The sequence below is a fragment of the Geotrypetes seraphini genome, chromosome 9 (assembly GCF_902459505.1).
Source record: "Geotrypetes seraphini chromosome 9, aGeoSer1.1, whole genome shotgun sequence".
Lineage (NCBI taxonomy): Eukaryota > Metazoa > Chordata > Amphibia > Gymnophiona > Dermophiidae > Geotrypetes > Geotrypetes seraphini.
In genome coordinates, this window is record NC_047092.1 from 95,058,089 (window position 1) to 95,082,296 (window position 24,208).

Genomic DNA, 24,208 nt, shown 5'->3' on the forward strand with positions numbered 1-24,208 from the left:
ATCAAAGGGACAGTGAAACCAGTCTCATGGGAAACCAGTCTCTGCAAACACCTCCTTATGCTTTTGAACTCAGCAGCTTAAAAGGACGGGATTCTGATCCTAACATCAGAATCCATGACATCTGGAGGGAGAATCCACGTCTAAAGGGACAGTCCTTTGGTCCACCCATCTATCTATTGCAAGGATTCCCAATTGTGAAGATGGTCGTTATATGGGGTCAAGGTGATGCTATTTTATATTTAATTCTTATATATGTATAATAAAGTGTTATTGTTTATGCTTTATATTGTCTGTGTGCTTTTCTGAGTGTCACTGATCATCCCATTTGACAGAAATAAGTGGCGGAACAATATCAAAAACAAGTTCAATGTTAACACTGAATAATGTTGCCAACAAAGCCCCAAAATAAGCCCACAAACATTTGGTTAGTCTGGATACTTCCAAAACAAGCTCTGATATACCTGGCTAAAGATGTAGACCAATCTGCCGTTAATCCGTCCCTGGCCAGTCACCACACTGTCCCCAGGATACTATAGAAAAAGGCAAAGAAAAGAAGTGAGAAATATGGCTGCAATCAACACAAAAGTGTGTACAGTACTGCTGGTTATGATGGACCTATGGTCTGACTCGGCAGAGGTAATGCTTATGTGCTTAAGTTAGCTTTGGGTTAACGGTACCACATCTCCTTGAGAAAGCATAGGCTGGAAGCACCTGTCAATTAAGAAGGGCTTCAGGGAGCTGACAAACACAAGTGTCAAATTGTGATCTGCTATGGAAATTTATGGAGCTTGAAAGAAGCCCGTATGTAAAAAAAGTTGAAAAGTGCTATGACTGTGTGGCATGCATTTCAGAATAACTGATTTATAGAATGACTCAGCTACTGAAAGAGTTACACAGGCTCCCAAATGAAAGCAGGGTGAAATTCAAGATCTTGTTGCTAACACACAAAATTGTTCATCTCTCGGAACTGCAATATCTAGCAGCCAGACTACATTTCTTTCTTTCTTTTTTTTTTTTTTAATCTTTATTGATTTTTAATCTAAAACAGTGTCATAGAAATGAACAAACAGTAGGTATTACATACATTGCACTAATATCTGTACAGGTAACATATATATCATTCAAGATTTTCAGTTTTCCTAAATATAACAATAACATAATATAACATAATATATAGTATAAATGAAGATTAAAGTTACCCAAATGTCACCATCAATATTTATTCCCCTCCCTCCAACCCCCCATGGATACACCAGCATGCACTCTGCGCTCAAGCCAAGAATACATGTTGGAAATACCCTCCTTCAGAGACATCAAATACAAAAGTGTTAGGACAAGAATGCTCTCAGCGAGTGGAACTCCCTTCTGAAGGAATTAAAACTAGAAAAGACACCCAGAAAGTTCAAGAAAGGGATAAAGACCATCCTCTTCACAGACTACTTTAACAAAGCAACATAAAGGAGATAGCTGGCTAGTCCTCATTAGGAACACAACATAGAACACAATACAGGTATTATGTGTGCAAATAAGTAGGATTTAGTATGAACATAGTACATGATACTAGTATTATATGCGAACATACATTGGATGATTATGGTGTAAATGTGTCTGTATTGAAAACCATCTCAAAAAATGCTAATTCTGTATTGTAACACCTTTACAGAAGCTTGTGTAAACTGCTTTGAATTGACACCCCAGTCATTAGTAGCAGTATAGAAGCTTTCAATAAACAAAAAAAATACAAAATAGGTCAGTTATAGAGCATGAAGTAGGCTGCACTGAGCCCGTTCCACTGAGCTCGAATTATGATGCATTGAACACGATCCCACCCTTGCAGAATCCTCTAGTGTTGCCTACATACTAATTTGCATACATTAAATTTCATGCATATTCATTGTTGATATCTTAAAAGCCCAAATAATTGTGAGGTCCCAAGGAGAGGTTTAGGAAGCCCTGCTGCAAGATGTAGGTTTGGACAAGCTAATTGGAGATTTAAACATGTCTGTGAACAGTAATTAACTAATGTGATAACAGGACCCTCTCTAACTCAGTTCTCTGGGGAAAAGACTCAGCAGTAAACTATTTCATCATCAATGAGGAGGATACAAATGTAAGAATCATGCTTTATTCACCAGTTTAGGTGAATAATTTCTCAACAGACAATTTACTAGCCACTTTCCTTACTTAACATACAACCACCTTTACTGTTAGTTGCCCATCTTTATTCCAAGTGCTTTCATCAAAACCAAACCCTTGCTAGTCTGAACTGCAGCCTATAGCTTCTAGCAAATTTTTAGAAATCTGTTTATTAAAGTTTTTATAAACAAAAAAATGGGAAACAAGACTAGCAAATGGAAGGGACCAAGGCCAAGATTAACTAAAGATAGCGATTCAATCACTGTTGGCCGATTCCATGCCGGTTTAAAACAGCGATTGATTCACTATCTTTTTTGTATGCAAATGATTTGCATGGAGGTGCAAATCATTTGCATGCAAATTCCCATCTCAATCGCTCAGTGAGCGATTGAGTCGGGGCAGCCCTGACAGTAGTGACAGGAGAAGCAGCCTCCTGTCACTGCTGTCAGCAGCTTTTTTCTTTTTTTATAAATGGACCAGATATTTTGCATGTATGACACATGCAAAATATCTTACCAATTACAAAAAAAAAAAAGAAAAAAAGCCTCCCCCCGAGACAAACACAGCCCCCCTCTAGACAAATGTGGAGGCAGCACCCCCCATAAAAAGTCAGGAGGAATGCCCACTCCCTCCTGCCGACAAATACCTCTCCCCCAGCCCCAGCAGGAGTGGGACTTCTCCAGATTTGCTACTAAATCCCATAATGAATCTAAAGTTACTTCAGGGGGCTTAATCAAGGAAAATTTAGGCATTTGTGTAGTTACAATCCGCTCACTATGTTGAGATTCCTTCCAATTACCTCCAATGGCATCCAACTCCCTCTCAGATATTTGTAAACTAGCAGGTTTTACAGATGAAATCTCCTCCAAATGGAAAAAAATTCCAAACTCACAGATGATTCAACTTGGGCCTCCAGGTCAGGAGCAACAACCAACTTCGGTGTGCCCAGATCCTGCTGCGGGGAACTCGCACTCTGCGGCTGAGGGGGAAGAGCTCCCTGGTCAGGGTTCAAGGTAGTATCCAGCTCAATGAGATCAACCGAGCCTCCATTCCATGTCAGCGTCTCCAGCGTGACACTCTCCGATGATGTCTGTTTGCAGCCTTCTCAAGGAACTTTCAATCGATAGTGCTGTCCGATTCACTGATTTGAATAGATTCAATTTTAAGAAAAATCAGCCTCCCGATTCGATGGCCGACCCTTCTCCCTGTGCCTTCCTAAAGTAGGAGCGGCAGCACTGCCTCTTGCTGGCCATCTGCTGCCGCTCCTGCCTGAGGGGGGAGGGTCAGTCGGAAAGGCCTGAATGTTTCCCCAGCTTCCTCGCTCTTACCGGCTTAAGCTAATACGGCAGTTTGTAGGATCGCTGGTGCTATAGCGATCCTTGCAGCTGCCCGTCGTCCTCAGCGGCACGTTCTTTCTGCTACGGTCCTGCCCTTTGTCTGACGTCAGGATGAGGATCGCAGCAGAGGAAACGTGCCGCTGAGGATGATGGCAGCTGCAGGGATCGCTATAGCACTAGCAATCCTGCAGGCTGCTGTATTAGCTTAAGGTAAAAGCGAGGAAGCTAGGGGGAGCAGCCTTGGCAACGGGGGATGCAGGCCTTCGTGGCAGGAGGCAGGTCTGTGTACAGGGAGGAGGAGGAAGGAGTAAGAGAGGGGAGATGCCAGACCTGGGGTGAAGGAAAGAGAGACACCAAACCAAAAAGATGGGGAGGAAAGCAGAGGAGAGGTGCTGGACTAATGGAGAGAGGAAGAGATAAATGCAAGACCACATGGGGAATAATAATAATAATAACTTTATTCTTTTATACTGCCATAACCAAAAGTTCTAGGCGGTTTATACTAAAAAGAGCTGGACAATCAACGAAATACAATAATACAGTAAAAAATACAAATATTTGTAAAATAGAATTTCAATAATAAAACTCACTAAGTAATAAACTGATCGAACAAGAGAGGTCACGTGATGCGATGAACGAGTGAGGATGGGTTCTTGCTCGCTCCGGGGCTACCCTGCTGTCTTTCATCATTTAACTGCGTCTTTCAGCCTTTTTGTGAGTGTGACGGCATCCGAGTGGTATTTTAATATATGGACAGGTATATAACTCGATCCCAGGACTCCATGACAACTAAATCTGCCAAAAAAACATTGAGAACGTGTGCGGCCTGCTGACGATGGCGGCTAGCCTGGCAGTGGCGGTATCGCATTTGACAGAGGCGGCTTTGAGTGATATTAAGGAGGCGGTTGCACAAGTTCTGGGCCCACAAATTGAACAGCTTTCCTTCCAAATCACTCATATTGAAAATATAATCTCCGTGGCTGCGGCACGCATGGCAGAGTTGGAACAGCGTGTGTCCACGATTGAAAATACTGCGTCAACACACACAGCAGATTTGGCGACACTTCAGGCCCAAGTGAAGACTCAAATGGAAAAAATGGAGGACCTGGAAAATAGGTCGCGACGTTCTAATTGTGCATCCTGGGTTTACCTAAAACCATCTCGGATCGCCTTCTATTATTAGCTACAGGAAGAATTGCCACTATACTCCTGTCTTGGCCCACTCCATCTGGAACGGGTGCATCATCTTGGATCTAGAGTGGGAATGGGAATGGAAACTCGAACTCAGATAGTTATTATAAAAATTCTTAACTACCGACATAAGGTGGAATTACTTCATCAGTACTGGGCCAAGAGGGACGTGTTGCAGTATGACGGCATGCCCATATGTATTAGCCATGATTATTCTGTGGCATTACAGGAAAAACGAAAGCCTCATTATCCCCTGTGCACTAAGTTAGTGGACTTAAAACAGCAGTTTCAATTTTTATATCCTGCCTCTCTTAAAGTTCACCATAATGGTGTATGGAAATCGTTTACTACGCCTGAAGATGCTGGAGCATTTATCAACACCTTAGGTGGAGCTTCATCTGGGGATCCTTGACTGTTTTTGTTTTTCCTTCCTGCTCAGAATCTGAGAGACACTTGGAGGGTGACCTTTTGCTTCCTGCTATAATGTTGTGCTGTGTATAACCCACAATGTTATGTTCAGGCTGTTACTTGCTAGCAACAGGGGATGCCCCTTATTCTTGGCGTCTTCATGTGACTTCTTTGTAGGGGTATGTGGGGTAATTTGTTGGGGATGGGGGGGTTGTTTTTTGGGGAGCAGCGGCAGAAATGTTCTTGTTTGAAATAGTATTTTGGGGATTGTTAGGGTTGAGGTACATTGTTGTGTATGTTTGTGTGCTGTGGAGCGTACTCTGTAATGGGGCATTTTCTGTATGGGTAGTACATCTTCTGTCTCGGGGCAAAGCTGGGCGCTCTGAGACTTCTTTTATTCCTATAGATTGGCCTTTGATTTTTCGTGGGGTGGATTATGGGTGACTGACCGCTCCGTGTAATTTCCTGGAATGTGTCTGGTATTATGTCCCCAGTTAAAAAGACAAAAATCTTGTCACAACTAAAACACCATCATGTCGATATTGCTTGTCTTCAAGAGACTCGGCTTACCGACACTGAGCATAAAAAACTACATAGAGGTTGGGTGGGCGATCTGCATTTTGCCTCATCTTCGGGGAAAAAGGCTGGGATTGCCATCCTTATTAGAAAGGGCTTGGCATGTGAGGTGCAGGTGCAAAGGCGAGATTCTCAAGGTAGATACTTATTGGTGAAGGGGCCTGGCAAACCTTTTCGACTTCTGGTGGTATATGGCCCTAATGTATACAATCATGCTTTCTTTCAAAATTTGGTAAACATCTATATACAGGACCCTATTTGCCCACTTCTTGTAGCAGGGGATCTTAATCAAGTGCTGGAACCCACCCTTGATAGATCTGCACTAATTGGGACACCTTCTTTTAGAAAGACGAAGGGGATATCATATTTATGTCGCTCTTTGGGATTGGTGATCCCTGGCGGTTGCTCCATCCATCAGACCGTGATTATACTTATCAATCCAGGGCCCACCAGACGTTCTCGAGAATAGATTATATTTTACTTTCTGAATCCCTTTTTCCTCAGGTCACAGAGGCGACTATTGGTCTTTAGAAGTATCTGACCATAATATGATCTGGCTGGATATTGTGGTGGGGGTCCCACGGGGCCACGGGTGGGCTGGAGATTCCCAATCTCCTTACATACTGATGTGCATTTTCAACAGTACTTGTTGGATAGATGAAAGGACTATCTTCATTTTAATTCTCAACACCTCATGGAGCTGCTTTATTTTGGGACACAGTGAAAGCTGTGCTCAGGGGTGACATTATTGCCTATGTATCTAAACGAGCTAAATAGATAGCCCATCGCATTTATTGTTTTAGAGAAGCAATTGGTTTCCTTGAAAGGTGTCCTTTTGCAATCTCCTACTATTGGTAACAGAGAGGCTTACCTGTCAGTGTTAACGGCTCTAAACTCATTAATTCATGAAAAAACAAAAAAGTTATTGTTTTATCATAAATTTCGTTATTATAAATATGGTAATAGGGCGGGGAAATTGCTAGCAACTATTACTAAAAGCTGGACGGAATCTAGGTATATCTCAACTATCCATGATAGCCAGGGCAGAAATCTGAACAAGCCAGAAGACATTTTGGATAGTTTCTATTATTTCGAGGCTTTTTATGCAGCTCCGGGCCCTTATACAGGACCGGACGTCTCTGACTATCTAGAAGATGCCAGTATGCCCAAATAGTCTGAGGGTCAGATTTCTCTTTTAAATAGGCCCTTGTGTCTGCAGGAAGTTTTACAGGCCATTAAGGGGCAGCGATCTTGCACGGCTCCTGGGCCTGATGGCTATTCCCCTGAGTTTTATAAAATTTTATCTTTATCAATAGGGGGCCCACTTTTGGAGTACTACACGACTATTCAGATGAGACAGATCGTCCCGCGTTATGCCAATGAAGCTTTGATCTCTTTAATCCCAAAGCCCTCTAAACCACGTACAGATTTAGAATCATATAGGCCACTATCGCTTATAAATATAGACATTAAAATATTTGCCTGTATTTTGGCGGATCGTTTAGCCCCCTTGTTGCCTACTGTTATAACACCGGAACAAGTGGGGTTTGTGCAGATGCACCACTCTGTTCTTAATGTTCGGAGAGTACTCTCCGCTTATTCCCGGCGCAACAGACCATGATATCAGGTTTGCTTGTGGGACTTGATGCTGCCAAAGCTTTTGATAAGGTTCATCGGCATTATTTATTTCAGGTATTGCACTATATGGGATACAGGGATGGTACTTTGACTCATTATTGGCTTAATATACCGCGCCTTCAGCCTTGGTCTTAGTCAATGGGGTGCACACAGCTTCCTTCCCAATTGGATGGGGTACGAGACAGGGGTGCCCGTTGTCCCCGTTGCTATTTCTTTTATATTTAGATCCACTCTTGCGCACAATTCTACGAGATGATGAGATTGTGGGCTTGCCCGAGGGCACCTCTCAGTTGCGAGTGTTAGCTTTTGTAGATGATCTTTTGCTTACTCTTGATGACCCTCAACGCTCGCTCTCTCAAGCACTGAACTTATTGGATGAATTTCACCTTTATTCTGACCTAACCCTGAATAAGCTAAAATATTTAGCACTTCCTACAACTTCAGAAGTCCGGACACAGTAGAGGGGTGATTTTCCTTTAAAGTGGGCTACTTCCCATTTGCTATACTTAGGGGTTAAAATTCCACAGGATCTAACCACATTGTATAGACTGAATGTACTGCCCTTGTTACACCACATGGAAGCCACTCTACAAAATTGGCAAGTTTTTCCTATTTCCCTTTCAGTTCGCATAGCTTTATATAACATGATGGTGGTGCCACAATGGCTTTATCTATTTCAAATGCTACCCTTAAGGTTAACTAAACATCATGTGGCACAGCACTCAACCCAACTGTCGGCCTTTTTGTGGCAGGGTAAGCGGGCTAGGATTGCATTGTCCACGCTGATGTTACCTAAAGATCAGGGAGGGTTTGGTCTGTGGGGCATTTTTCGGTTTAATATAGTTAGTCAATTACGACATATACATGACTGGTTTTGCAATACTACCCATTTTTCACTACCTGCGGTGGAATGTTCCCTTTACAGCCCTTATCATTTTAGCTATTTACTTCATGTTAAAAAGTTGCCTGTTTTGAAAAAATGGAAAATATTTTAAGGGCAAGAAATCTCCAGTTGGTCAACTTTCCCAAAACTCATTTATTGTCTTCGGAAATTTTGATTCAGAAATATTTTAAATAAGTTTTGGGGTTGGCCAACGCAGAGAAGTTGCCTATAACAAATTTATATTACATTCCACAGAAAAAGAAAATTTCTGCAGACTTGGGTGTAGATCAGTTGGAACAGAGAGATTTTGATTTGACTGATTTCCTGGAAGATTCACAAGATATAATCCAAACTAGATCTACTCTAGTGATAACTTGTGCAAGAGAGATAGATAAATCCAGCGACAGCACTCAACTTCAAGAAAGGGAATTATGATGGCATGAGGAAATTGGTGGGAAAGAAACTCAACGGTAGCACAAGGAGGATGGAGTCTGTGGAAAGGGCCTGGTCCCTACTCAGGGGCACGGTGCAGGAGGCACAGAACCTGTACGTCCCCAGATTCAGGAAGGGGTGCAAAAAAAACCGAACAAAAAACCCAGCATGGATAACAACTGCAGTGAAAGAGGCGATAAGTGACAAGAAAGCATCGTTCAAAGAATGGAAGGGGGACCAAGCAAGGGACAACCAGAGGGAGCACAGAGAACACCAAAGGGAGTGTCACCGTGTGGTTGGAAAGGCTAAAGGAGAATATGAGGAGAGACTGGCGGGGGAAGCAACAAACTTCAAATCGTTCTTCAGATATGTGAAGGGGAAGCAACCGGCAAGAGAAGAAGTGGGGCCATTGGATGATGGAGACAAAAAGGGAGTGGTAGAAGAGGAAGGAGAGATAGCGGACAGGTTGAATAAGTTTTTCGCGTCGGTCTTCACGAGGGAGGACACATCCAATATTCCGGAACCGGAGGACATCGTAAATGGGGATCGGGATGAAAGGCTGGTCCAACTGGAGGTAGGCCGGGAGGATGTCCTCAGGCAGATGGACAGACTGAAGAGCGACAAATCGCCAGGTCCGGACGGCATTCACCCAAGGGTACTCAAGGAACTAAGGAACGTAATAGCAGAGCCACTTCGCCAGATATGTAACCTATCCTTGAAGGCTGGAGAGATCCCGGAGGATTGGAGGATTGCAGGTGTCACGCCCATCTTCAGGAAGGGTTCAAGGGGGGACCCGGGGAACTACAGGCTGGTGAGCTTGACCTCGGTCCCGGGAAAAATGATGGAAGCACTGATTAAGGACAGTATCTGTGAACACATAGAAAACAATGGACAGCTAAAGTCGAGCCAGCACGGCTTCTGCAGGGGTAGGTCATGCCTCACAAACTTATTGTGCTTCTTTGAGGGGGTAGACAGACAGGTGGATAAAGGGGAATCCATTGACATCATTTACATTGACTTTCAAAAAGCCTTTGACAAGGTACCGCATGAAAGACTGCTTAGGGGGCTGTGGAGACACGGGGTGCAGGGGGAGGTCCACCGATGGATCGGAGACTGGCTGGCAGACGGGAAACGGAGGACTGGAGTGAAGGGCCATTACTCGGACTGGCATGGGGTCACGAGCGGAGTTCCACAGGGGTCGGTGCTGGGACCGCTCCTGTTCAATATGTTTGTTAATGACCTGGAGGCGGGAACAAATTGCGAAGTTATTAAATTTGCGGATGACACCAAACTCTACCGCAGGGTTGAAACCATGGAAGACTGCGAAGATCTGCAAAGGGACCTAACGACGCTAGAAGAATGGGCCAAAAAATGGCAAATGAACTTTAATGTAGGGAAATGCAAGGTCATGCATGTAGGGAAAAAGAACCCGATGTTCAGCTACAAAATGGGAGGATCACTGCTAGGGGTAAGTAACCTTGGAAGAGACCTGGGAGTGATGGTGGACACGTCTTTGAAGGCGTCGGCACAGTGCGCCACAGCCTCAAGAAAAGCAAACAAAATGTTGGGTATCATTAAGAAGGGTATCACGACCAGGACAAAGGAGGTCATCCTGCCACTGTATCGTGCAATGGTGCGACCGCATCTGGAGTACTGTGTCCAGTATTGGTCGCCGTACCTCAAAAAGGACATGGCGGTACTTGAGGGAGTCCAGAGAAGAGCAACTAAACTGATAAGAGGTATGGAAAACCTCTCATGTGCTGACGGACTGGGAAGGCTGGGGCTGTTCTCCCTGGAGGGGCGGAGACTTGGAGGAGACATGATAGAAACCTTCAAGATCCTGAAGGGTATAGAAAAAGTAGACAGGGACAGATTTTTCAGATTACGGGGAACCACAAGTACAAGAGGGCACTTGGAAAAATTAAAAGGAGACAGGTTTAAAGCAAATGCCAGAAGGTTCTTTTTCACCCAGAGGGTGGTGGACACATGGAACGCGCTTCCGGAGGCTGTGATAGGCCGGAGCACGTTGCAAGGCTTCAAAGAAGGTTTGGATGGGTTCCTAGAGGATAAAGGAATTGAGGGGTACAGATAAGAGTAGCGGTAGGTTATAGGGATAGTCTGGGACCATTGCTCAGACAATGGGCCTGATGGGCCGCCGCGGGAGCGGACCGCTGGGCGAGATGGACCTCTGGTCTGCCTCAGCGGAGGCAACTTCTTATGTTCTTATGTTCTTAATTATGAAAGCTTATTTTCAGAATAAGCTTCTTAAATTTTGTGGAGATGTTGTAATGATTTTTCCAGATGTGGCCCAAGCCACACAATTGAGAAGAAAAGCCTTTTTGGCTTTAAAATCAAGGGTGTTGGCTTTGGGAGCCACATTTTACTTAAAGTTTCCATGTAAATGCTTAGTATACTGTAAATGAATATGTATACTGGGACTCTATTCAATTGGAACAATTTTTGCAACTTCATGAAACTTGTAAAACATCCATCTGAATTAATATTAGTTTGGAATTTAGATTTATGATGCACCATGAAAGTTGATCATGTTTATGTTTAAATATGTTGATTTGTTAATATCAAGTTGTATTCTCCCATTATGTGGGCTTGAGGAGATATGGATAATATTTGGAAATTTTGTTTTATGAATTCTGTATCTTCCTTTCTTTATTATTATTTGTAAAAATTATAATTTTGAAAACTTGATAAATAAATAAAAAAATTGCCTGTTTTTCCTCAGCTACAGAAGGACTTGTTCTTACCTGCCATGCGTAAAACTTGGAAAATTGTGTGTCAGTTGCTTAAGATCTCTCCACAGCACACTCCATGCCTCCCTATTGGGGGAAATGGAAATTTTTAGCCCAGTATGATCTCCTCCGCCATTACTCATTGGCCACGATATGGACTCCAATATGTGTTTCAAGTGGCCTACCCCTGCCATAGAGAAAGAAAGGAATTACAAATTTTTGCTGAGAGCATTGTGTGCTCTGAACAGAGCGCACAAGATGGGTATTAGCACTGGAGATTGCTGTGCCAAATGCACTCATCCACAGACAAATCTCGGTCATCTGTTTTGGACTTGTCCTTTTTTATATCTCCTTTTTGGACATAGCTTATGTCTTACGTTGCCCATATTTGGGATTGTTCTTGGCAACTTCATCCTAGTTTCCTTTTCACTTTTCAAGTTCAACTGCATCCTATTCAACCTGGATGTGCTGCTTTTCTTCGGTGGACTATCTTGATGGGACGAAAAAGCATTTTGTTACAGTGGCTTTCAGCACAACCTCCAACTATTGCTCACTGGAGATCGTTAATGTTGAACCAAGTGTTAATGGAGAGACGGGACACTGCAGATTTAACTACTCGTGCAGGACAGTTATTTACTTAATGCTGGACACCATTTGGCACCACACTGACCCCATATATCAGAAAACAACTTTGGGACTCTTGATGTAGCTTTTGTATGTTTTTGACTATATTTCTACAGTTCTACACTGTTTTGATTTGTTGCTGCTGCTCCCAGGGTGGGTGGGTAGGGGACTGGGATTGATTTTGGATCTATGTCTTTAGGTGGTTGCTTTACTTTCACTGTGCAGTGCTGTTCTTTTTGACTGTTTGAAAATTCCTAATAAAAATGATTTAAGCATAAACTTATCGAACAAAGTGGTCTTAATTAATTTCCATAAACTGCAATAGGATAACATAGCTTGCTGAATACATTTACCTAACCAAGATTGTTGCCTACCAGCTTGAAAAGCTAGTGTCTTATCTAAGGGTACAAGAGGGACAGATACTGCTCCAAAGTAGGAGGGCAGGGTGCAGGATGGCAGGAGAGATAGTAGGAGAAAGTCTGTACCTGGGGAAGGGGATACAGGAGGTAAGGAAAAGAGAAAGAAGAAGCTGGATATGGGGAAATATAAGATGCTGGGCATGGAGGGAGCATAGCAACAGGGACACAAGGGGGACAGTACTGGAGAGGAGAATAGTAACAGGGACACAGAAGAGAAATGCTGGATGAAAGGGTAGTTTAGAAAAGGAGAGATGGTGGTTCTGTGGATGGCGGGGTCCACTGCTGCAGCTGCGGGGGATGGAGATGAACAAAAGGAAAGATGCCAGACCTCTGGGGGAGGAAAGGGAAACAGAAGGGGAGGACAGAAATGGAAGATGGATGGTTAGCACGGAGAAAGAAGAAAGAAGGAGAGCCTGATCAGAAGACAACCAGACCAACATGGGACCAACATGATTTGAAAAATGACCAGACAACAAAAGGTAGGAAAAATAATTTTATTTTCTGTTTTGTGATTACAATATGTCAGATTTGAAATGTGTATCCTTCCAGAGCTGGTGTTAGACCGCGAACGTGAGCTAGGATTTAACAGAGAGAGGAAAAGTATTTTTTGTTTGTTAATTTTGTTTCCACCACAGGACCAGTATGGGTAGGAGAGGGCAAAGGGGGTGAAGAGATTATAAAATAAACCCACCAGGATGTTTTGAAAAAAACCACCCACTTGGGCAGGAAAATCGAATCGAAAAATCAACTCAATAGGCTGAACTCAAATCAAAATTTTTTTCCTGAATCGGGCAGCACTATCAATTGACCCCAAAATCGCAGATTCGGGGAGCAGCGAGGCACCAGCGGCACTCCTTCGCCATCATTTCGGCATAGGAAATTACCAATCTAGCACTCCAGGTCAGTATCAAAACAAGAATAGTACAGAAAAGAACATCCAGGTGTCAGATGAGGTTAGCCATCTTGGATGCAGTACTAGAGGTTTTGGGGGGTTTTAGTGCATCTCCATGTTTAATAATAATAATAACAGTTTATATATCGCAGGTCCGTGAAGTTCTATGCGGTTTACAACGATTATAAGTATTACAGATCGAGTGGAATGAAACAAAGTTCAGAATTGATGAATAACAGTTCTAAAGATCATTTGTTGAGGACTAAGATTGTATAGATCAGTTATCTAAGTACTTCAGGAACAGATGTGTTTTTAGGCGTTTCCTGAATTCTCTATAAGTAGTAGGCACGAGCAGTTGTTCCAGGTCTTTACCCCATAATGCTGCTTGATGTGAGAGAAGATGTTGGTGATGACTTAAATTTACAACCTCTAATCGGTGGAGAAACAAAGTTAGTATGTGAGGTTCTCTTGAATCTGTTGGTTGTGAAGGAGAAAAGGTCTGTTATATATTTAGAGGCTAAGCCGTAAAGTACCTTGAAACTAAAACAACCAAACTTGAATTTCACATGTGCCTCCATTGGCAGGCAGTGTAGAAGTCGATAGGAAGGTGTCACGTGATCAAACATCTTCAATCCACAAAGTAACCTAACCACTGCATTTTGTACCAGTTGCAATCGTCGCATGTTCTTCTGGGAGAATGCCAAGTAGGCGGTTACAATAATCGAATTGACTCAGTATGAGGGATTGTACCAGAATTCTAAATGATGAGACATCGAAGTAAGCTCTAATGGACCGAAGCTTCCAGAGGGTGAGAAAGATCTTTCTAAACAGGGAGTCAACTTGGTCTTTCATGGTCAGGTTCTGGTCCAGTGTTACTCCCAGTTTCCTCGTTCACCGGCACTTGCTGCTTCTTGCTTTATATTTTTTTAAGTACGTTTTGTTGCATTGTGTCAGCACACATAATAGCAGTCCTTTAAGTGCTATTTGCATTTTTTATGTGGACTAGCTGTGCCAGTTTGTCTAGTGAATTTCCATTTTTTAACAATCGGTTGGTTATTTGTATTTCGATACAAGTAGTTTGCACATGGCGTTTTCTTTTTTTAATAGGGCTTTTTCTGGCATTTGAACATATTAGCATCAGCTGATGATTTACTCACAGACGCCATTAGAACTTCAAGCACATGTTCCTTTTTTAGCGCTCCAGAAAAATACCATCTAACTTTTCAAACAGATACTGTGACAGTGATCCGGCTAGGCCTAATAAAGCTAAGGGAAAAGCTCCTGTAAGTATCACTAAAGTTCCAGTGACTAAGTGGAAGAAACATCCTGGGTATAGTGGAAACCCTTTGCACAATGTCAAGAGTGAGCCTGCCCCTTTAAAAGTTCACAGAGCTCAGGCAGGAACTAGAAGGACAGGGCTCTTTAAGAATTTAGCTGACTCTGCTGTTAGGGGGCGTGGTTGCTGACCGAGTCTCCCTTTTTCTGAGCTTCCCTTGTCAGAAGGAGAGGAGAGGCAGCTGGGACTGGAAGCTGAGGAAAAGCTGAGAAGGAAGTCAGCTAGAGCAGCTAACTTATGGCCAGCACAGGAAGGTTCTCACATGGAGTGGGAAATGGAAAACCCTGAAATACAGACTGAGGTTTGTGACATGGACTGGCTGGAGAACAATGTTATGCCTCAGGGGGAAGAGCACCCAATGGAATGGGAGTAGGTTTGGGAAAGCCTGAATTTTCTTTTCCTTTGTGAAGGGTTTTTTTTTTTTCTTTTTGGAGTTTTATGTTTTAAAAGTATTTTTGTACACTGTTTTGAACCTGTGCTGGGAGCTACAGAATTTACCTTGATCTTCTATGATTGGAAAGAGTGGCAACACCTGTAGGAGAACCGGCCTCTCTGCTCCTACTAAGGGGAATTGCTGTTCAAGGTTACTCCAAACAGCTTTAGAGCCTTTAGTACTGTTAAAAGCCTTATATCCTAAACCATTACCAGAGACATGAACTGTTCTGTCTTACCTTGAAGGTGGCATATAGGATAAATTGGGTTTTGTATTATTATTGTCTTGAACTTATTTCTGAAAGCACAGTCGGTGCTGGGATTAGAACTTGCGTGTATGAGAAAAGAAGCAGCAGAGAAAACTGGAATGTTTGGTTTTTTTATTGATGCCAAATTTTGACCTTTTTGTTTGGAACTTTCATTGATGTTCAATAAAAGTGTAATATTTTGACAAACCAGGCCATTTTGGTGTGCAATTTATGGGAGACACCAAGCAAGCTGTGTTCCACCACCTTTATGCTCGCGCCAAGACTAGGATTCTGCGGAGCTACTAGGCCTCGCCAGGATCCCGGTCCCACAAGTGGTATCAGAGGGGATATACTGCCTCCTGGTGGACACAGAAAAAAAAAAAAAAAATTTTATTTTTTTTCTCTTGTTACTCTTTTCGAGTGGTCTTTCTTTTGGGACCTAATAACTACTTGCTCTTGGGATTTATGTTCCTGATGTAACGACGCTTGGGCTGAGTCGTTTGGAGAATCACAACGTGGGAGCAACAGCGGTGGATTGGCACCAGGATTGCAGCGTGGGCGAGTGAGAGTGCTGATCCAGGAGATGGTGAAAATGACAGGATTGTGGTTTGGGGATGCCCTAAGATCCCAAAGGCACAGACTCTTCAGTCCCTGAGGTAAGAGGTACCTAGGGGGGGAACTGAAGAGGATTCCTGAAGTAAAGAGGTCTCCCAGTTTAGACAGGGAAGGAGAATCTCTGCTTTAAGGAGCCGCACTTGGTGTTTCCTGTCCTTTTGTGTTTCAGGATGGCCGTCAAGCAGTTGGCAGCAGTGATGGACGCCGGGAGACAACAGTTAACCGAGGACCTGCGTGCAGTGATTCGTGCTAACCAAGAAATTTGGAGGGCTACCCAGGAGACGGCACAACACCGTCATGAGGAACTTGTAAAAGTACTTTCAACGCAGTTAAGGACTTCTAGTCTGGGACCTGCTGGTGGACAGACACCTATGGACGCAAGTATGCCAGGTGCCGGAGTCCAGAGTCCGGTAGGCCCTCATCCTTTGCAATTTTTGACACTATGTAAAATGGGTCCGCAGGATGCAGCAGATGACTTTCTCAATACTTTTGAGCGTGTTGCTACGGCTGCTGGATGGCCAGAGAGCCAGTGGGCTGTAAGACTAGCACCTTGTCTGGCAGGGAAAGCTCTGTCAGCATACCAAACCTTGAATCCAGAGTATGTTACCAATTATGCCCAACATCTTAGAAACTTTAGGTCTCACTAAAGAATACTATCGTCAGCAATTTCGGGGTTCCCATATGTTGGAAGGGGAACGCCCTAAAACACTACTGCAGCACCTGCAACGCATGGCGGAAAGGTGGCTACAGTCTTGTTTAACTGACGTTAAGGCATTATTTGCTGAGATCCTGAAGGAGCAATTTATTGAAGCACTACCTGAGAGGGTTCGTGGCTGGGTTAAGAAGCTAGGAGGAAATGAGTTGGCACAAGTGGTAGAAGCAACGGAACATTTTATGGATGCCACTGCTTCCTATACTGGTACAGAAGATAGTGCTAAAACCTCGAAGGGAGTTTATGTGGAGAATGAGATCAAACGATTAGCAGCTCCCGGTATAGTGCCTAAAACCTTCCCTAGTAAGTGAGGAGGGTCTAAGAGGGAGGTGATCTGCTATAAATGTGGGAAAGCAGGACATTTACAAAAAAATTGTAGGGGAACGAGAAAACAAGTCCTGGTAGGTGATAGTGCCACACACAATTCTTTTTACAAGCACCTGGTCCAAGTAGAGGACCAAATGCTGGAAGCTTTACCTAGACACTGGGGCCAATCAGTCCATGGTGGCCCGGTCTTGGTGGCAAGAGGCCATGCAGGGACGGCTAGAACCTCCAATAGTTGGACAGGTAGGAATTAAATGTGTTCATGGTGCCACAGTGCGTTATCCCCTAAGGGAGGTTAGGGTGAAATACCAGGGGCGTTTCCATAGGTTAAAGATAGCAGTGGTACCCAGGGCTCCATACCCCTTAATCTTGGGGAGGGATTGGGAGGGCCTGGGATCCATATTATCTCATAGAGAGGGGCTCGTTTCTATGCGGGCTCAGATGCGTCAAGTAGTAGAAAGGGGAGATACTTCCCAGGTAGAAGAATCTCCCCCTTTTCCTTTTCAGGAGGAGATCTTTGGTAAAAGTACACGGGCCCAACCCAGGAGACCCCGGGTGGGCAGGAAACAAGTAAAACGCCAGAGAGGCCGGGGGTTAAGAGAAGCCCAGCATGCTGGCTGTATGCCATGGGTACCTACGGATATTTTAGAGATCTTCCCTACCTTTAAAGAAGAACAGAGGCGGGACCCTTCCTTGAGGGATGGTTGGCAGCAGGTGGGCCAGGGTCCCGAGAAAGGCATCAGGTGGGTGGAAAAAAGGGGTTTGCTTTATAGGGAAACTCAGAAGGAGGGGGAGATGGCTGTATTAGAGCAACTGGTGGTGCCGAAGGGATTTCGTAATACGGTCCTCCAGATTGCTCATGATCATCCCATGGCGGGGCATAAAGCCCAAGAAGCCACGCGTATCCAAGTCGATTTTATTGGCCAGGGATGGGGTCGGATGTGGCGAGTTTTTGTGCTTCCTGTCCATTATGCCAAAAGCTGACACATCAAGGCCCGAACAAAGCTCCCTTAATACCCATTCTGGCTTTACAGTCTCCCTTGTGTAAGGTAGAAATGGATATTGTGGGACCCCTGGAGAATACGTCCAGAGGGTTTCGGTATATTTTGGTGATAGTTGACTTTGGGACACGATTTCCATGGGCTTTTCCCTTAAGAAATATCTCCACTCGCAACATCATCAGTGAGCTTATCAAATTATTTTGTATGGTAGGTTTCCCGAGGGAGGTCCTTACGGATAAGGGCAGTAATTTCCTCTCTCGGGAAATGAAGTATTTTTGGGAGTCTTTTGGGGTTCGTCACCTAAAGAGGCTTACCATCCTCAATGTAACGGTCTGGTCGAACGCTTCAACCAGTCACTAAAAGGGATGTTACAGAGGCTAGGGAAGAAATGCCTTCGTGACTGGGACCTGTACCTTCCTTTGGTTCTGTATGCGGCTAGAGAGAAGGTTCAGGATTCCCTAGGGGTAAGTCCCTTTGAATTAATGTTTGGCAGGTCTCCTAGGGGCCTGTTGGACTTGCTCAAAGAGACCTGGGACTGCCAGCAGGAGTCATCCTCCAATATTATATCTTATTTGGCAAACTTAAAACAGAAGTTGGGGGTCCTGTGGGAAAAAGGTCAACAAGGGTTGGAGCAGAGTCAGGTTCGTCAGAAGCGATATTATGATAAAGGGGCGCAAATTAGACAATTGAGCCCGGACCAAAAGGTGCTGGTACTGGTTCCAGACGATCCGCATAAATTCCTGGCTCAATGGAAAGGTCCTTATGTGGTTACCCAGCAACGTACGGCTGTAGATTATGAGGTACGGGATTCCAGACGACGTCATCAGACATACCATGTCAATCTATTGAAGCCGTGGAGAGAACGTCAGGCCCTGGCAGCTCAGGTGAAGGAAGAGGAGGAGGAGGATTTTGGACCACAGTTAGAAGACTTCTTGCAGAAGGAGGAAGTGGGGGTTAACCCAAATTTGACTCGTAGTCAATCTCAGAGTGTGCAGAGCTTAGTGACAGAGTTTCAGGATGTGTTATCCCCTATTCCAGGACGCACCGAGTTGGTTCACCATGATATTCAGACTGTGCCAGGAAAGGTGGTGAGGGTGCGTCCGTATCGGATGTCGGAGGAGCAGAAGCAGCTAATCCAGGAGCTGGTGGAAGAGATGCTGAGCCTAGGAGTTATTGAGGAATCCTGCAGTCCATGGAGCAGCCCTATTGTCATAGTTCCAAAGGCGGATGGGACCCCGCGATTCTGCATTAACTTTCGTAAGGTGAATGAGGTATCGGCCTTTGATGCCTTTCCCATGCCACGGGTGGATGACCTGCTGGACAAATTGGGAACTGCCCAATACTTCTCCACTCTGGATCTCACCAAGGGATATTGGCAAATCCCTCTGACCCACGCAGCCCGACCCAAAACAGCTTTCCAGACACCACAAGGCTTATACCAGTTCAGGCGCATGCCCTTTGGGCTTCATGGAGCGGCAGCTTATTGCCAACGTGCGATGAACGAGGTTTTACGCGGCCAGCAGGGGAATGCGGCAGCATATATGGATGACGTGGTCATTTTTTCTAATTCTTGGGGAGAGCACTTGGAGCACTTACGGGAGGTCTTGGAAGCACTGCGAAAGGCAGGCTTCACGGTGAATCCTAAGAAGTGTGCTTTCGGGCAGAAAGAAGTTGCATATTTGGGTTACGTGGTAGGGAATGGTCAGGTATGCCCTCTAGTGGATAAAGTGCAATGCATACGTGACTTCCCTATTCCTGAATCCAAACAGCAGCTAAGGGGATTCCTGGGTCTGGTAGGGTATTATCGGCACTTCTACCCTAATTTTCCTACTAGGGCCACTCCCTTGACCAACATGCTCCGTAAGAACTGATAGGTTACAATGGGATTTTGAAGGGAGGAAGGCCTGGGAAAGCCTCAAAAATAATTTGTGTCAGCAGCCCGTTTTGGCGGGCATTGATTTTCAACAGCCATTTGTACTCCAAACCGATGCTTCGGGGTCAGGTTTAGGAGCTATATTGTCATAAGAACGAGGGGGCATTGAACATCCAGTGTTGTACCTTAGCAGGAAGTTGCACCCAAATGAGCGTAATTATGCTACTGTCAAATTGGAGTGCTTGGCCGTAAAGTGGACGGTGACCAGTCTCAACCATTATCTCAGTGGACGAGCTTTTACCTTGGTCACAGACCATGCTGCTTTACGGTGGTTGGACTCTATGAGGAATAATACTAGGCTCACACGATGGTATTTGGCTCTTCAGGGATACAGATTCCAGGTGATCCACAGGCCAGGGAAGCTTCACACAAATGTAGATACTTTGTCGCGTCTGTCAGAGCTATCTTCACATAATCCATCTCTTACCCGAGGTAAGATTTTGAGGGTGGGGGAATGTGACAGGGATCCGGCTAGGCCTAATAAAGCCAAGGGAAAAGCTCCTGTAAGTATCACTAAAGTTCCAGTTAGAGAATGACACAGTGGCGGTTTACCCGCGGCTACCGCGTTTAGCCGCGGGTAACCCACCAAAAACGGAGAATGAAAATTAGCAGCCTCTGCGGGGACGGGGACAAGGCCATCACCGCCCCGTGGAGCAGTTAATGGTCTTGTCACCGCAGTGAGGCATAAAGGATAATGCGGTCCCCGCAGCCCCCACCCGCATGCCGGCTCGATCGTTTAACCAGCTTCCTCTCTCTACCTCACCTTAGTTTACCGGCTTTCTTTTTCGGCGATCGGAACGCTTTCAAAAGAGCCGCGCACGCGCGGCTGCTCAGTATTCAATCTTCTGCTCTGACCCAACCGGAAACAGGAAGTTGCAGCAGAGCAGAAGATTGAACTTTGAGCAGCCGCGCATGCGCGGCTCTTTGAAAGCGTGCCGGTCGCCAAAAAAGAAAACCGGCAAACTAAGGAGAGCTGGAGAGCAGTAGCGTACCAAGGGGGGGAGCGGGAGGGGCGAAAAAGGTAATGGCGCTAGGCCTTGGAGCACCGAGGCAGACCGCTTCTCCCCCCTCCCAGCCGAACCCCCGCTGACCCTCCTATCTCTCCCCCCCAAGTGAACCTTTCCGACCCTCCCAGCGAAAGCAGCAAACCTTCCTCCAGTAGCGTCGGCTTTCTCCTCCCTCTGCCGCATCACAGATGATGTCATCAGTGACGCGGCAGAGGGAGGAGAAAGCCGCGAAGGAGGTTGCTGCTCTCACTGGGAGGGTCGGAAAGGTTCTCGGGGGGGAGATAGGAGGGTCAGTGGGGGTTCGTCTGGGAGGGGGGAGAAGCGGTCTGCCTCGGTGCTCCATTACCTTCTTCGGGCAGCAGCAGCATTTACAATTCGCTGCTGTTGCCGGCTTCAGGCCTTGTTCTCTGCTGGGTCCTGCCTACTTCCTGTTTTCATGAAGACAGGACCCGACAGAGAGGAAGGCCTGAAGCGGGCAACAGCAGTGAATTGTGAATGCTGCTGCTGCCCGATGAAGTTCAGGACATCAGGGAAGGAGCAGGGAGAAATCGGCTGCTGGCTAGGGGTGAGGGTAGGGAAAGAATCGTGGAAGTGGAGAAATTGGCACGATGGCTTTGTGGGGGCTAGGGGGAGAGAGAAAGAAAGGAAAAAATAAAGAGGGGGGACCAGGGGGAGAGAGAGTTATTCTCGGAGTTATTCTAGATAACAAACTTTCCTTCCATGACCACATCAATAGCGTCATTAAATCTTCATTTTTCAGACTTAGACAAATACGATCAATCTCTAAATTATTCAATACTGAATCTTTAAAGAAACTCATTCATTCTTTCATTATATCCAAATTAGATTACTGCAATGCCCTGTTTAAAGGTATTGCCCAAAAGGAGATTAAGCGTTTGCAGATCATACAAAATACAGCTATCAGACTTATCACAAAAGCTAAAAAATTTGATCATATTACTCCTCTCCTCAAGGAGGCCCATTGGCTCCCTGTGGCCCACAGAATAATCTATAAGCTCTGCTTACTTACATTTAAATCCCTTCTATTTAAATCTCCGGCATTCATTTATAAATTACTAATTCCTTATTCTTCTATCAGAACTTTAAGATCAGACAAACAGCGCTTATTAACAATTCCCTCATTAAAAATAATTAATACACGTCGACAATATATCTTTCAGTTACAGCGCCCCAAACCTGGAATTCTCTCCCCATCCATTTACGTGAAGAATCCAATTTGGACAAATTCAAAAGTAATCTTAAAACTTTTTTATTTAACGACGCTTTTATTATTTAATTTTATTCGGTTTTTCTATTAAATTTTTACAAGTTTCAGAATCGAATCATTTTATCGCTAGAATAATTTTCAATCTTTTCCCCTCTCATCCCACCCATATGTGTTTTCCCTTATTTGTTTCTTTACTCTGCTCAAATATATTGTAATTTCTCCCCCTACTTACCCTAATGTTTCCAATTAGTCTAGTAATTTAATTATTTTGTCTTGTCTGTTTGTTTTTTTTGTTAGTCTTTTTTTATATATTGTAATTTTAAACATGTGTTAATCGCTTTGAAATTGATAAAGCGATCAATCAAATATATTATTAAACTTGGAAACTTTGAAACTTAGAAAGAAAGGCAGAAATAAAGAGGGGTCAGGGGGAGAGAGAAAGAAAGGCAGAAAGAAAGAGGGGGACCAAGGGGAGAAAGAAAGAAAGGCAGAAATAAAGAGGGGGGTCAAGAGGGAGAGAAAGAAAGGCAGAAAGAAAGAGGAGGGCCAGGGGGGGAGAGAAATAAAGAGGGAGGCCAGGGGAAGAGAGAAAGAAAGGCAGAAATAAAGAGAGGGGCCAAAGGGAGAGAGAAAGAAAGGCAGAAATAAAGAGGGGGTCAAGGGGGAGAGAAAGAAAGGCAGAAAGAGGGGGACCAAGGGGAGAGAGAAAGAAAGGCAGAAATAAAGAGGGAGTCAAGAGGGAGAGAAAGAAAGGCAGAAAGAAAGAGGAGGGCCAGGGGGAGAGAGAAATAAAGAGGGAGGCCAGGGGAAGAGAGAAAGAAAGGCAGAAATAAAGAGGGGGGCCAGAGGGAGAGAGAAAGAAAGGCAGAAATAAAGAGGGGGTCAAGGGGGAGAGAAAGAAAGGCAGAAAGAAAGAGGAGGGCCAGGGAATAAAGAGGGAGGCCAGAGGGAGAGAGAAAGAAAGGCAGAAATAAAGAGAGGGCCAGGGGGAGAGAGAAAGAAAGGCAGAAATAAAGAGGGGAGCCAGGGGGAGAGAGAAAGAAAGAGGGGGGGCAGGAGAAGAAAGAAGAAGGACCAGAGACTCATGAAATCACCAGACAAAAAGGTAGGAAAAATGATTTTATTTTCAACTTAGTGATCAAAATGTGTCCGTTTTGAGAATTTATATCTGCTGTCTATATTTTGCACTATGGCCCCCTTTTACTAAAACGCAATAGCGGTTTTTAGCGCAGGGAGCCTATGAGCGTCGAGAGCAGCGTGGGGCATTCAGCGCAGCTCCCTGCGCTAAAAACCGCTATTGCAGTTTAGTAAAAAGGGAGGGGGAATATTTGTCTATTTTTGTATAGTTGTTACTGAGGTGACATTGCATAAAGTCATCTGCCTTGACCTCTTTGAAAACCCGCGGAATATAAATGATAATTAACATTTTCTCTGCGTACAGCGTGCTTTGTGTTTTTAAAATTTTATTGTTGGTAGATCATTTTGACTTGGCCACAAAGGTAAGGGGGAGGGAGGGAGGGGAGCTGCTGAAAGACATCTAGTAATCCTTGCAGGCTTGACTGTGCAGGGAATTATTTTTGTAAAATCATGTTTTGTTATGTGACTGGCATTATCTAGACTTTAATTTCTATGAATGAATAGAATGAAAATGATCTAAAATTACTTGCTTGCGGGGACCACGTGTTCCGGCTCACACAAGGAAGGAGGGGGTGAAAGGGAAAAAGTTTCTCTTCCTTGGAAATAGATTCTAAAGTGACCTCATCAAAGAAGACCAGCACCAAATGTACAAGAAATCCCTTAAACAATGTCAAAAGAGCCCAAAATAGAAAACTGCTACTGCCTTGAGACTCCATTATTGAAGGAATCAACTTGAAATCACAGAAGAGACAGGAAAAGGTTAAATGCCTCATGGAATCCTCAGGTACAAAACACAAACCAAATTGTGAATGAAATCAGAGCAGACAGTAAGAATTATAAAATTGATGTCATTATCCATCTGGAAAAAAAGGCGTACTAGAAATAATGCCTCAGCAATACAATTTTCAGAAGTTCTATTTGCTCATGGTAAGGGAGAAGAGAGACTGCTAGT

The 24,208-nt window shown here is 44.4% G+C and overlaps 1 protein-coding gene across 1 annotated transcript in view; it reads right to left on the minus strand.

Annotated features, from left to right (window-relative positions):
* PCCB (propionyl-CoA carboxylase subunit beta) overlaps window positions 1-24,208 on the minus strand; it is an 892,977-nt gene that overhangs the window by 700,731 nt on the left and 168,038 nt on the right. The window contains exon 3 of the mRNA XM_033959104.1: window positions 462-530. Coding sequence (XP_033814995.1) covers window positions 462-530 — 69 coding nt within the window. The remainder of the gene's footprint in view (window positions 1-461; window positions 531-24,208) is intronic.